The sequence below is a fragment of the Saimiri boliviensis genome, chromosome 1 (assembly GCF_048565385.1).
Source record: "Saimiri boliviensis isolate mSaiBol1 chromosome 1, mSaiBol1.pri, whole genome shotgun sequence".
Classification (NCBI taxonomy): domain Eukaryota; kingdom Metazoa; phylum Chordata; class Mammalia; order Primates; family Cebidae; genus Saimiri; species Saimiri boliviensis.
The window spans coordinates 27601032-27615683 of record NC_133449.1 but is presented as its reverse complement, the minus strand read 5'-3'; the positions used below and the strand labels follow the sequence as shown (position 1 = coordinate 27615683).

Below are 14652 nucleotides of genomic sequence, written 5' to 3'. Positions count from 1 at the left end.
TCCTCTTTAAAATCACCTCTTTAACTTCACCTAGACAGTCAGAACAAGAAGTGGTGGAAAGGGATGAAATACAGGTCGTTGTTAGTATAGAATTTTTGTTTCTTGTGCTCTTATATAAATCACTGTTCAATACCTATTTGTGTGTTTTATGTATTGAAAATCCAACATTATAGTCAAAATCGAAAGAATACCAATTGCCAAAGAAGGTAGCATATTGTGGTTAAAAACTATAGCAATAGAGTCAGAAGAGCTGAATTAAAAATTAGCTCAGCCCCTAACAGCTATGTGTTTTCTTTGATAAGCCAATACTTCTTGAATTCTCACTTTCTCCCTTAAACAGACGATGATAATGCCTACCCTAGCTCATCTTAACAAATAGATTGTTAAGCTCAAATATAACATAATGAGTTCTTGATTATACATGATCACCAAAAATAGAAGATAAATTAAAATTTAATAATTGCTTCCAGATTATTTTTTCTTATGCTGATTTATTCTTCTAATTATATTTTGCTTAGGATAAAATTAAAATCTGTTTTTATTTCTTTAAACTACACCAGCAGATGGCAAAGAGATGTAACCCAGATAATTGTAATGTAGTGACAGAAGTCATTTTGGAATTAAAAATTTACTATAATTAATTGGCAAGATAGAAAGTAAAATATTGGTTTTGCAGTTATTTGTCACTGTCATTTTTATTATTTTACAAATTCATGCTTTTCTTGTCTTCAGTGAATTTAAAAGCAATTCATCGGGAACTTTTGACAAATGCCTTTGTCCCACCAAACCCTTTCTGCTGTTTTTCAGCATTCTGATTTTCCCAGTTTCCAGTTCTTGTACACATACCTTTTGCCATCCAAAATGGCAATAGTTGTCAAATCCTCACTTCCTAATCCCCTATACATATGTATACATTTTGCCTGCCCTCACCTCTTACAATCTCTAATTCCAAAATTAGCTCATTCCCCACCTCCCTATCCAACCTTTATTCTTCCTCCAGGACTGTTCTCAGCTGGAGTAAAGAGGTATATATATAATTATCCAAAAAGATTTGGTGAGCTTAGGTGGTATTTTAATTTTTATGTGTATGTTTAATATTTTGAGTGATAAGCCTCTCCCAGCACCTTGTATACTCAGTCCTCCACACCATACTGGAAGAAAAAAAACGATGTGCCCTTTTTATCCCATTATTCTGACCATATTCCCAACTAGGTTTATAAAGACTCCCATTACATAACTTCATTTCCAGTTTGGAAATTTAATAACTGGCTTACTTTTTTCCCTCAGGCTTCAGTAATACATAACATTTTTGCCCTACTCTCACCCCATTGTATAATTTATTATGTACCTAGGCATCTGTCATCTCAACTTTCTATATAAATGTCTTTTAAGCTGTAGACCATTCATTTGAAAATATTTACTTCTGCCCATGTTGGAGTCATGAGCATCCGAAGATCACTAGACATGGAAAGAATCTGGAAAATGTGATTTATAACCAATAGCAGGGAGAAAACCAGTCAAAATAAACACAGAAAAACAGGGATGTTGGAATTAACAAAAGGCATTTTTTTTTTTTTGAGACACTTACTCTCTCACTCAGGCTGGAGTACAGTGATGCATTCAGAGCTCACTGCAGCCTCAACCTCCTAGGCACAAGCAATCCTCCTACCTCAGCCCCCTGAGTAGCTGGCACCACAGGTGCACGCCACAACACCCAGCTAATTTTTAAATTATTTGTAGAGACATGGTCTCACTATGTTGCCCAGGCTGGTCTCAAACACTTGGGCTCAAACAATCCTCCCACCTCAGCCTCTTAAAGTGCCAGGATTACAGGCATGAGCAATCAGGCCAAGCCAGAAAGCGATTTTAAAAGATCGGTTATAAATATGCTCAGTGATTTAAAGAAAAACATGAACACAAGAAAATGGAAGATATATAAATGAACCAAATTAGAAGTCTGAAAAATGAAAAATACAGTATCTGAAATAAATTCACTGAATGAGCTTAATAGTAGAGTGAACATTACAGAAGAAAGGATAAGTGAACTTGAAAAACTAAGAGAAATTGTCCAAATTGAAGCACAGGGCAAAAAATGCAGAGTGTCTGTGACCTGTGGAACATTCTACCATATATGTCCTTGGAGTCTTAGAATAAAAGAAGAGAGAAGCAGAGAGGCAGTAAAAACATTTGAAGAAATAGTGGCTGAATTTTTTGAATTTGATGCAAACTATGCAAACATGAACACCCAGCAGGATGAGCACAATATACACCACATCAGAGCACATTGTGATCAAATTCCTGCAAATCTGTTATAAACAGAAACTCTTAAAAGCATCCAGAGGTTAAGAAAAAAAGGCACACGTTACATATAGAAGAACAAAGATTGATTGCAGACTTCTTGTCAGAAATGATGCAAGTCAGAAGAAAATGAAATCTTTAAAGTGCTTGAAAAATAAACTGTCAACATGAAATTCTACATCTTTCTAATATAAAGGAGAAAGATAAAGACTTCCTAAAGACTTTTTAGGAGTATAAAAGTTAAAAGAATTTACCACCAGAAAACTCACACTATAATAAATGTTAAAAGAAGTTCCTTAGTTAGAACCAACATAATTCCGGATGGAAACTCAGATCCATCCAAAGGGATGAAGACCCCCAGAAATGGTAAATATATGGGTAAACACAAAGACTTTTTTCACTTCTTAATTTCTTTAAAAGGCAATTGACATTTTAAATTAATAAAGTAATAACATAGTACTGTGAGGTTTACATCATGTGGAAGTAAAATGTGTGACAATAGCACAAAGGTTAGGAAGGGGAAATGGAAGAGTATGTAAAGTAGATTACATTTTTAAGTAAATCAGTATGGTAATGTTGGGGAAAAAAGTGTGATGGGTTAAAGATGCATATTGTAAACCCTAGATCAATCACTTTTAAAATAATAGGGAAAAAAATCTGTGAGGCCTGGTAGTTTATGTCTCTAATCCCAACACATTGAGAGGCTAAGGTGGGAGGCTCACTTTAGGGCAGGATTTCAAGACCAGCCCTGGGCGACTTACTGCGATTTGTCTCTATCAAAAAAAAAAAAAAAAAAAGGAGTGGGGGGTGGGAATTGAAATGGAATACAGTTAACCCAAAAGAAGGTAGGAAAAGAGGAAGGAAATGAGTAGCGTAATGTCAGGTAGTGATATTGCTATGAAGAAAATTGTTGGGAATCAATGCTTCATTAATGTTTTCATGTTTCTGCATGATCCGGACTTTCTGAGCAAAGATTTCTGGCACCATATTAAAGAATGTTTGAATGGCAAACAAGCCTTGGAAGTTAAAGGCCTTTGGAGAGATTCAGAGACTTCTCCCCAAGATCATTTGTTTTCATTCTAGGGGTTGTAAACTTAGAGACCCTCCCCTTCTCTCCCAGAGAGGATTTGTTTACAAAGCAAAGGTCAGAAGGTCTTGTGCAGGTGATGTACCCAGCTTTTTCCCCCCGCCACAGAGGGAAGAAGGAGCAGCAGCTCTAAGATGTCCTATATAGGCTCCAAAATTCATTATTGGAGAGTTATTCTTATCGTGTAAACTCGTGGGGGTTTGGGACATGGAGAACTAAAGTATAAAGCATTTAAAGTATTTAAATGCTGTCTCTGATTCAAAAACTTGCGGGGGCGGGTTCAGAATGAATGAGTGAATACTTAAAAATTATATCAAGAGGCTGGGCATAGTGGCTCACACCTGTAATCCTGGCACTTTGGGAGGCCAAGGCAGGCGGATTGCCTGAGCTCAGGAGTTCAAGACCAGCCTGGGCAACACGGCAAAACTCTGTCTCTACTAAAATACAAAAAAATCAGCCAAGTATGGTGGCATGCACCTGTTGTCCCAGCTAGTCAGGAGGCTGAGGCAGGAAAATTGCTGAACCCTGGAGGCATATATACATACATATGTATGTATATATGAAGAAGAGAGTGTCTCCTATAAGGTGGTCTGGGAAGTCCTCTCTAAAGAGATAACATTTGAGCAGAGTTATGGATGAAGTCAGCCCTGTAAGACTGTAACATGGGAGAAGACCATAATGTACTAATCTTTACTGTCTCTCTCATTACCTAGTACACTTTTTCACACATAAGTAAATTTTAAATAAATAGAGGTCAAGGTTATGACACTCTGAAAGTCTGGTCACTTCTGGCTAGAGTGTTGTTTGTCCACTCTACAAATTCCAGAGTCGCTGCCTCTTCAGACAGAATAACATTTTAGTTATGGACATTTTAGCTAGGAAAAGATACGAGTGAACGCCTGTAATCCCAGTGCTTTGGGAGGCCAAGGTGGAAGGATTGCTTAAGGCCAGGAGTTCAAGAGTAGCCTGGGCAACATAACAAAACCCCATTTCTACAAAAAAAAAAAAAAATAGTTGGGCATGGTTATGTGCCCCCATAGTCCCAGCTAATAGGAAGGCTGAGGCAGGAGGATCACTTGAGCCCAGGAGTTCGAGGTTACAGTGAGCTGTGATTATACCACTACACTTCAGCCTGGGAAACAGAGCAAGACACTGTCTCTTAAAAAAAGATACGGGTTAGAAATTAAAATCAGTTAAAAACTATATAAAGCATTATTTATGTTTCATTACCTTAAATAAATAACATGTCTGCAAATGGAGGGTTAGGGAACATAGAATGAGTTTTTAGTTGGGAGGTTTTTTTTTACAGAGGTAGAAATAGATGTCACTAACTTGATTTTGAAATTACTCTCAGCCTTTTAAATGTGGCGTATACAAATGCTGAGAAGAACAGATATGGTTGAAGAATACAGGCAGTAAGCATAATAAATTAGGGTAATGAATTTTAATTGGATAATAATAGTACAATCTCCTATTATAGAGTCTTCTGTTGTCAAAAGCTTGCAGCCAAAGGGAGAAAAGATCAATGCAAAAGCCAAAAAGCAACACATCTGGTGACTTTTGGCTGAAGTCAATATTAGTGTGATCTCTGGTTGAAAGACTTCTCATCCCCATATCACCGGGTCATTCCTTCCTTTGGTTTGAATAATCTCTGAGAATCTGTAAAAACCACATCATTGTCAAGAAGTTGAAAGCAATTGATCAGTTGTTCTGGTAACACCTGTCAGAGAATTAACTCAGAGCACAAAACCCAGGCATTTAAGGAGTTGACAAGTATTATTAAACCTGTTTTGCAAGAGAAGCAGCTGGTTCAAAGAGGGAAAAGCTGTCAAAAGTAATACAATCAGTAAGGCTCAGGCCTCCTGCCTGACACACCCGGGCTGTAACCACGTGGCCTCTCATGGCAGGGAAGACTGGGGCCATGTATGAACATTTATCACTGTTCCTTTCAGTTCTAACAAAGGCATTGTAGCATTTTTAAAGCTATGAATTTGTTTTAAATTCAAATATATTTCTTAGGCATGGTTTTCTCTGTTCAGGTTTTCTCCCTCATTCAGAAATTTACACTATTTTTACCTTTAAATGGTATAACAATGTATTTCTACTAATACTGTTTCCTTTTTAATTTTAGGAATTCAATTATTCTGTCTTTGACACTCTGCTAAACCTCTTTTTTTTTTTCTTTAATTAGAACAAATCATAGTAATGCTTTCATCCCAGGAGATGGTGCTTTGTGCAGGTGCTTTCTTGAACCTGAACATAATTTCATGATTTCAATAAGAAAGATAGGAGAGTCTAATTCAAAGTAAATTAGGATTTATAATTCAGAAATAATGCTGCCTGTTTGTAACTAACTTTCTAGTTGCTCCCTCCACTCTTCAGTTTATTTACTTTAAAAATAAAAATAAATCAGCCATAAACTGTCTTAGTCTGGGCTTAACAGAAACCAGAGTGTAAGACAGAGGCTTAAATGCACTTACTTGGTTAGCACTATAATCCAGGAGTCAAAAGCAGGGGACGGGGAAGAAGGAAGAGCCTATGCAACTTGACATTGTCAAGTTGGCCACCTGCTGCTCAGTCCTTCAGGACAGCCTGAGGAGACAGAAGCCCAGGTGTGGGACAAGAGCAGCATTGAGTAAGACTCTTGTTAGGTGACACCTGCAAGAAGCCAGCTGGTACTCATGAAGAACTGGTGTCTAGTAAATGAGGCAGAGAGGCCACATGAATCTAAAGTAGGACACACACGATACACTAAATTATTCTTGTGTCTATTTACATGCATAAGAATATAAAGTAAAATACGAACTTTTACTTCCCACCCTTCTTTGTGAATACCTGTCATTTGCTTTTCACCTGTTATGCATGTACATGTCATGAGAGAACATATACATACATCTTTTTCCTTTTAAAAAACATAAGTCAGCCAGGCACAGTGGCTCCCGCATGCAATCCCTACTCTTTGGGAGGCCAAGGTGGGAGGATCACCTGAGCCCAGAAGTTCAAGATCATCCTGGGCAACATGGCAAAAACCTATCTCTACAAAAAGATACCAAAGATTAGCCAGGGTGGTAGTGCACACCTGTGGTCCCAGCTACCTGGGAGACTGACGTGGGATGTTCATCTGAGCCTAGGAAGTTAAGGCTGCAATGAACCATCTTTGTGTTGCCCTTCAGCCTCAACAATGGAGCAGACCCTGTCTGAAAAAAAAAAAAAAAAAAAAAAAAGAGAGAGAGAGAGAGAATCAGACCAGGCGCAGTGGCTCATACCTGTAATCCCAACACTTTGGGAGGCCGAGGCAGCTGAATCAGGAGTTTAAGACCAGCCTGGCCAATATGGTGAAACCCTGTCTCTACTAAAAATACAAAAAAAAATTAGCTGAGTGTGGTGGTAGATACCTGTAATCCCAGCTACTCAGGAGGCTGAGGTCGGGGAATCACTTGAACCAAGGAGACAGAGGTTGCAGTGAGCCGAGTTGATGCCACTGCACGCCAGCCTGGGAGACAGTGTGAGACTCCACCTCAAAAAAAAAAAAAAAAGAAAAGAAAAGAAAGAATCAAACATACTGATCTCCTTATTCTGTGACATATTTTCTTCACTTATGTATTACTTGCATCAGGGTTAGGTTAACAAGTTGGTTTTGCCTTATAGGAAGTACATCAGGAAACAATGATGAACATTAGTTGAATTAGTGCATGAATGAAGGCATATATGACTTCTAGTTACAGTTCTTGCTTGTGGAAAAGGAATGCTGCTGATACTGGGAATGCAGTGGGCAAGATCTGGTAAAATATGGAGTTGTCATTGTCAGACAATTGCCCGGTCATCCCTGCCAATCTCCCCTCTTTCTCTAATCAACACCTCCACATCCTCATTTCAGAACAGGAATAGATGCTATATGGGGAGACACAGAAAAGAGACAAAGGGAGGCTGGGCATGGTGGCTCATCCGTGTAATCCTAGCACTTAGGGAGACTAAGGCAGGCAGATCACTTGAGGTCAGAAGTTCGAGACCAGCCTGGCCAACATGGTGAAACCCTGTCTCTACCAAAGATGCAAAAATTAGCCTGGCGTGGTGGCGCATCCCTGTAATCCCAGCTACTTAGGAGGCTAAGGCAAGAGAATCCCTTGAACCCAGGAGGTGGAGGTTGCAATGAGCCGAGATCGTGCCACTGTACCCCAGCCGGGGCAACAGAGAGAGATTCCGTTTTGAAAAAAAGAGAGAGACAAAGGGAGACTCTTACGAAAACGTGTTCAGTCAGCAAGTATCTGTTAACCTTATGTCATGTGACAGACACAGTGCATAAAAATGGAGAACATGACAGAGTTGGTCCCTGTCTTCATGCAGGGAAAGTCTACAGATGAGGGAAGAAAGAGACAAGAGAGGGGAAGGATACAGAAGAAAAAGAGGAGAAATTAGTAAAATACAAAAGGAGTAAAGAATTTCAGTGATCACTGAATTAATAGAGTGCTCATGTTAATATATGTTGTTTAGAAATGAGTTTAAATCCCAGCCATCTGCTCCCACATCAAACACACCTACTGAGCCCATGATTTTGCCCTTCCACCACATACGTATACATCCCAGTAATAATCTGGTGATTTTCTAAAATGAATTCTCACAGTCAATAATAAAAATTACACTTGATTCAAATCAGTGAATTGTGACCCAGATCTAAGTATAAATATAGTGGAAATCATAAGTTTCTTTCGTGACAGTCTTACTAATCAAGTTATTTGGCCTGTTTTTAGCCACATGGGATATTTTTTCTTTTTAAGGTTGCTATGAGTGTTGTTTGTAGCAGCATCAATAAGCCAAGAATTCACATAGTTACTCAATCACACAGATTACTCATCATTGCCTGTTCATAACAGAATCCTAAATGTTTAAGATTTCTAATGCAAATCAAAATCTCATCATCACTGTCATTGCTAAATTAAATGACAGGATAATAACATTACATTAAAACCATTTTTCTCTTGATTGAGTACCTTTTTCAGAAGTGAACCTTCTAGATGTATATTTTTTTTCATCAGTACTATAAATGCATTTAGAATCCAAGATAAAAATAGAATTTAAAGGGGAGGAGTGGGATGTTTTCAAATTATTGATGAGGCTCTTTTGAATCTCAACCATATTTGACAGTGTACTGTTAGGGAATGGAGCAGTTCAGCTCAATTTATTGACACTTTTAGAGATATATAAAAGAGGTTAACAGGTTGAGCTTGGTCTTTATTGTAGTAATCATGTGTTCTTAGCATCAGTTATAAGTCATCCCATTGCAAACTGACCTATAGGAATTGGCATTGCTCTGTTCTAATATGAGATACTGGCTTCAGCTAGATCACAACCTATATGGGAAATTAATATAAATTTCTAACCTGCAAAAGCAGTGTAGGTTCTCAGTGGCCTTACCATTGTGAGCTTCTCTCTTGACCTTTCTTTTCTATCTAAAGCTAATTAACCTTTTTGGTCACACCTACCCTCTCAACTGCTCCCTCTGGCCCTTGGCCCACTTATTTTTGGCTAGCTAGCCAGTGTTTGTGCCACCTGAGCCCATTTTCTTCACTTGCCCCAAGAACTCCGCAGAACTCTTCTTTCATTTTAATTATTTCCTTTCATCCTTCAAATATTTTGTTTCTTCACACCTTCCTTCATCTTTAATAATATGAAATATGAAAATCATACCCTGGAGCAAACCTTTTATTATGTTTGCCTCACTTTATACTGTCAATATTAGGTTATAGCATTATGGTAAAAATTCTTGGCTGTTGAAAAATTTGATGAAGGTATGACTCAAACAAGATTGGCTATATGATAATTATTAAATTATTAAATCTGGATAATAGGTGAATGAGGGTAAGGGAAGTCAATATGCTACTTTCTCTATTTTTATAGGTTTGAAATCTTCCATAATAAGCATTTTAAAATAACTTAGCTCTTTAGGGTTTATTTTTTTTTAATAGATGCTCTTTTTGAGTGAGCACATGGTGTGGTATGCAGGATGGACTAGGACTAACACCTGATCCTCCTCTCTGAACACACTGCTCTTACTCTACCCATAAGTAAACAACAAAGATTCTTCAGTACCTGGAATTGTAACTTCCCTCTTCTCCTTACCTCTTGTACTTGATTATCAGAATCCTGGAACACTTCTTGCTTCTTGTTAAAGTGACCAGATAAACCCATGTAGAAATGTACACTAATTTCATCCCATTTATTAAATCCCACTGTGCATAAAGCTCTGTGCTGGCATTTGGAAAGGGAATATGAAAGAAAGGTGTTCATGAATAACCCTGATGTAGTACAGACACTAGCCACAATAGTGGGCTCTAGGAGACAGAGAGGAATTCTGTCAAGGAGATTCATTCTTGGTAATGATGAAAACTACTAAATGTTGTCCTAAAGGAAGAGGTAATCTTCCTTGCTTCTGCTCATAGTTGTAACTGTTAAGACCATTTAGAACTCTACCATATAGGCTTCCCTCTCTTCCAAAGAAAGTAAATTGATTCCAGTTACCAATATGCCTTTTTCCTTCTCTTTTTAAATTATAATAGTCTTACTCCTCGTTTGCCAAAACCTGGAGAAACCATCCATGGACATAAGTTTTTTATTGGCTTTGGAGGGAAAGGTGCCAACCAGTGTGTCCAAGCTGCTCGGCTTGGAGCAAAGACATCCTTGGTGTGTAAGGTAAGTAGGAAGTATAGTGGAGAGGATTCTAGAGGTAAGAATCTGGTTTTAAGACTTGAGTTCATTGTTTTTATTTTTTTCAACCATTTTAAAGTGAAAAATTCAGTGGCATATAATACATTCAGTGGTATTCAGCACATTCAACCACCACTTCTATCTTGTTCCAGAACTTTACCATCATCCCAAAACAAAATTCCTTACCTCTTAAGCAGTTCCTTCTCCTTCCCTCTTCCCTTTGAGGCCCTGGGAACCATGAGTCTTCATTCTGTCTCTATGGATTTATTTATTGTGGACATTTTATATAAATGGAATATATGCTATGTGACATTTTGTACCTGGCTTCTTTCACTTAAAATACTGTTTTTGAGGTACAACCACCTTGTAGCATTTATCAGTATTTCCTTTATTTTTAGGGTTAAATACTATTCTATTCTATGGATATACCACAATTTTGTTGTTCATCAATGTGATGGATTGATGGATGCTCGGGCTGTTTCCACCTTTTGACTGTGATGAATAACATTGCTACTAACGTGAATGTACATGTACTTGAGTACCTGCTTTCAATTCTTACAGAAATTCATTGTTTTTAAAGATCTAAATAAGACAGAGTAGTCTCCTTGTCCTTTATATTAATTTCTACCTCATTAAATCCTCTGGGAAGTAGCTGTTCTCAAATAACTTAATGCTGCATTCCCTGAATGTAATGAGTTTATAACTGGGGTGTGAGAAGTAAGGGAAATTAGCCTAGTCCAGTGGGTTTCTGTCATCCAGCTTCTAAACAACAGCATGAGTCATAGGTTTCACTGCAGCAACACGGCTTTTGGAAATGTAGTGTAATAACTGACGATTTACTCATCTCTAAGTCATTTTCTTCTAATGCTGTATCTTAGATCAGAAATGAATCTGGGCCTTAATGAACTTCATATGACTGATCTTTTGGCATAGTTTTGTTTTCATATATATAAAGATATGATATTGTAACATACAGTAGTCTTGTTTTTATCCATGCTACTGAAATAATTTGAAAATAAGTCAAATGAAATGGGCTGCCAAAGGTTCACATTTTTCATTTTTTATGAAATTTTAAGTTGCTAGCATTGTAGTGTTAGTATAACAGGAAAGGTAGATGATTGTGTTTGTTTGATTTTTAGGGAAAGTGAGGCTGGGTCTGCAAATTATTAGAGGATAAGAAAAATACAAGAAACTTAAAAGAATGAGGTTTCTCATGTGAACTATGTAGATTTTACCAAAAATTCTCTGAAATGGCATTTTTCATTGCAGTTAGCACTTTTCTCTCCACGGGAGTTTTTAAATGATGTATACACTATACAATTATCACTTCATCTGCTAGTGAACTGTAATTTTATTTCTAACTTATGATTAACATAGTTTTCACATGGCTATTTGGTCAAAAACATCACATGAAGCATACGATTCAAAGTAAGAAACCCTCTTTGCTAAGATTGAGCTCTTGATAGATGTAAAATATCAGTGCAATTAATCAGCAATTAATTATGTTCCAGGAATTATGGGGCTGTGAGAAGGGGCTGATTAAAAACTTTGGCCTGACCTGTCTCATACCTGATTAGCTGTGAAGGGTTTGGGGAGTAATCGGATGGTGCTGACTTAATTAAGAGGACCTGGAAGCTGGAAAGAGGATGATATAATTTCCTGTCGAGGAAAACCTGGACACAGAATTGGTGTTGGAAACTATCTACCCAAAATGGCTTCCCTGGGAAGAGGGGAGTTCCTAGAGCTGGAGACATTAAAGGAGAGAATAGAGAACCCCTCCCTCTTAGAAGCTTTATAGAAGTTATTTATGTAGCCATTAAAGTCAAGATTGGATGTGCCCTGGGATCTCTTCCAGCCCTAAGATTTTGAAATGGATTTTATTTTAGGTCCATTGAATTTGAGGCAAAGAAAGAAATGAAAAAGAGAAATATTTGAATTATGGAACTGAACTTGGGAAATGAATCCTGAAACCATATGAGTGGATGAGAGAGGAACAGAAGCAGGGGCCCATATTTTGGGAAATGTTCCAGTTAGGGGGTTGATTAAAGCAAAAGCACTATTTGTTTTATTCTGATTTATGTATGATGGTTTATGTTGGCATCTGTACAATTTTGAAAGTTCTACACATCTACCATGCCCTGATTTAGTCATCTAACATTTAGTACCACAGTGGATTTTAGTCGTGCATGGCTAACCCATAGGCTATGTGCTCAGAGGGCAGTGTATGGGCTGTTAGCAACTATATTTACATTTACTTTAAATCATATGCTAATTAAGAGGATGGTTATTCAGAACTTTTTGGAAAAAGGGTGGGGAGTTTCCAGAACTATATAAGGTAACTTCTGTGCCATTGCCATGGCATTTGTAAACTACGATGGGTTAGGCCGGGCGCGGTGGCTCAAGCCTGTAATCCCAGCACTTTGGGAGGACGAGGCGGGTGGATCACAAGGTCAAGAGATCGAGACCATCCTGGTCAACATGGTGAAACCCCGTCTCTACTAAAAATACAAAAGATTAGCTGGGCGTGGTGGCGCTTGCCTGTAATCCCAGCTACTCAGGAGGCTGAGGCAGGAGAATTGCCTGAACCCAGGAGGCGGAGGTTGCGGTGAGCCGAGATCGTGCCATTGCACTCCAGCCTGGGTAACAAGAGCAAAACTCTGTCTTAAAAAAAAAAAAAAAAAAAAAAAAAAAAAAAAAAAAACTACGATGGGTCCAGTAGGAGTATCTTGTGCTAATGTGCAGTGAGGGCAACTAGAGGTCGCTTTCCTTGGTTTCAGCCAGCTTCTTCACTGTACCATGTTTTGACCAGATTCTGCTTCCACCAGCAGGGTCCAGCTGGAAAATAAGTTTTGCTGGCCTCCTAACTTGATATATGAAGGCAGTGCTATTCAAAGTCCAGTCCTCAGACTAGTGCCAGGCTGCATGCAAATTGTCACTGGTCCAAATACAGGAATTGAGGATAAGCAGAATCATTTATAGCAATTTGACAGAATAAATTTATAGCTGTTGAATATAATAGTCATAATAAATTAGGCCTTGTAGTTTGTATGACTCTTTTTTGTTTTCATCTCATTGTTAATTGTATTTTATGAAATTGTTAGTCCACAATGGATTGAAAGCAAGAAAAGGAAAAAAAAAAAAGACCAGTCCTTCTCCACAGATAGCATAGCTTGAAAAGCAGTACGTTAGCATATCCATCACCTTAACCAAAAAGTACCTTCTGTGCTAGATTACTGTGGAAGAATCATGTGATCATGCATTGAGATTTTCATTTTCAGAGATCAAAAATTAGTCACTAGGTCTTTCCAGGTAATATATAATGAGGTGAAATCTGTCCTTTCCTGAACTTCGTTGAAAGACAGCTAGCTAAAACTAGTTGGCTATGTTGATTGGAATGCTTGGCCGTGTGTTCAAATAAATGATCCTATAACCAAACAAATAGTATACACCTTATATAAGAAAAAAAGGTAGAAATTAGAGAAAGTAAATGGATTATTTTCACCACTCTCAGATAATCAGGCCTGATAATGGTGATTATAGCATTAACTTTGTATATTAAAGGCCTTTATTTTTTCTAAGATCTCACTCTGTTGCCCAGGCTAGAGTGCAGTGGTGCAGTCTCAACTCACTGCAGCCTCAACCTCCCCAAACTCAGGTGATTCTCCTGCCTCAGCCTCTCAAGTAGCTGTGACTACAGGCACATGCCACCATGCCCAGCTAATTTTTGTACTTTTCATAGAGACAGGGTTTCACCATGTTACCCAAGCTGGTCTCAAACTCCTGAGCTCAAGCGATCTGCCTACCTTAGCCCCACAAAGTGCTAGGATTACAGGTGTACACCACCATGCTTGAAGGCCTTTTTTCTTTCTCCAGAGACAGGTTGCCTAGGCTCTAGTACTATGGTGCAGTCATGGCTCACTGCAGCCTTAAACTCCTGGGCTCAAGCAATCCTCCCACCTGAGCCTCCAGAGTAGCTGGGACTACAGGCACGCAGAAACACACCCAGCTAGCTAATTTTTAAATTTTTTGTAGAGATAACATCTTGCTGTGTTGCTGAGTCTGGTCTTGAACTCCTGTCTTCAAGCAATCCTACCACCTCGGCCTCCCAAAATGCTAGGATTATGGCATAAGCCACCGTGCCTAGCCTAAAGGCCATTATTAAGATAAATACCCCTTTATCTAGGATTTAAACAACAAGCAAGCTTAAATAACCAAGGTTTTATATATTCTTCTTATGTCTTTTTTTTATAAGGCCACAAATGACAAGTTAAAAGTTAATATGAAGGATTTATTCAAAAAAGCAATGGCTGGGTTTCGTATGACAACAAATGCAACTTAGTCTCCTCAGCCAGCTGTTCATTATAACTCTCAGGCACTGAAAAGTCATAAAATGTCATAAGTCACAAGGATTAAATTACATTCATCTTAGTTTTAGTGTTAATCATATTTTCTGTATTCTAATGCTTTGAAAATTGGTAACCTGTTTTAATATACATGATAACTTCTTGAGCAGAATATTCAGTTTCAAGTGGCCTTGGGTAGGATATTTTGCTCTCCTATGTTTT

General features: G+C 38.1%; 1 protein-coding gene across 3 annotated transcripts in view; it reads left to right on the top strand.

Moving 5' to 3' along the window:
- Nucleotides 1-14652, top strand: part of RBKS (ribokinase) — a 104923-nt gene that overhangs the window by 24636 nt on the left and 65635 nt on the right. For all 3 annotated transcript variants that reach the window (XM_074395645.1, XM_003941534.4, XM_003941535.4), the window contains exon 2: nucleotides 9940-10072. In XM_074395645.1, the coding sequence (XP_074251746.1) occupies nucleotides 9940-10072 (133 nt within the window). The remainder of the gene's footprint in view (nucleotides 1-9939; nucleotides 10073-14652) is intronic.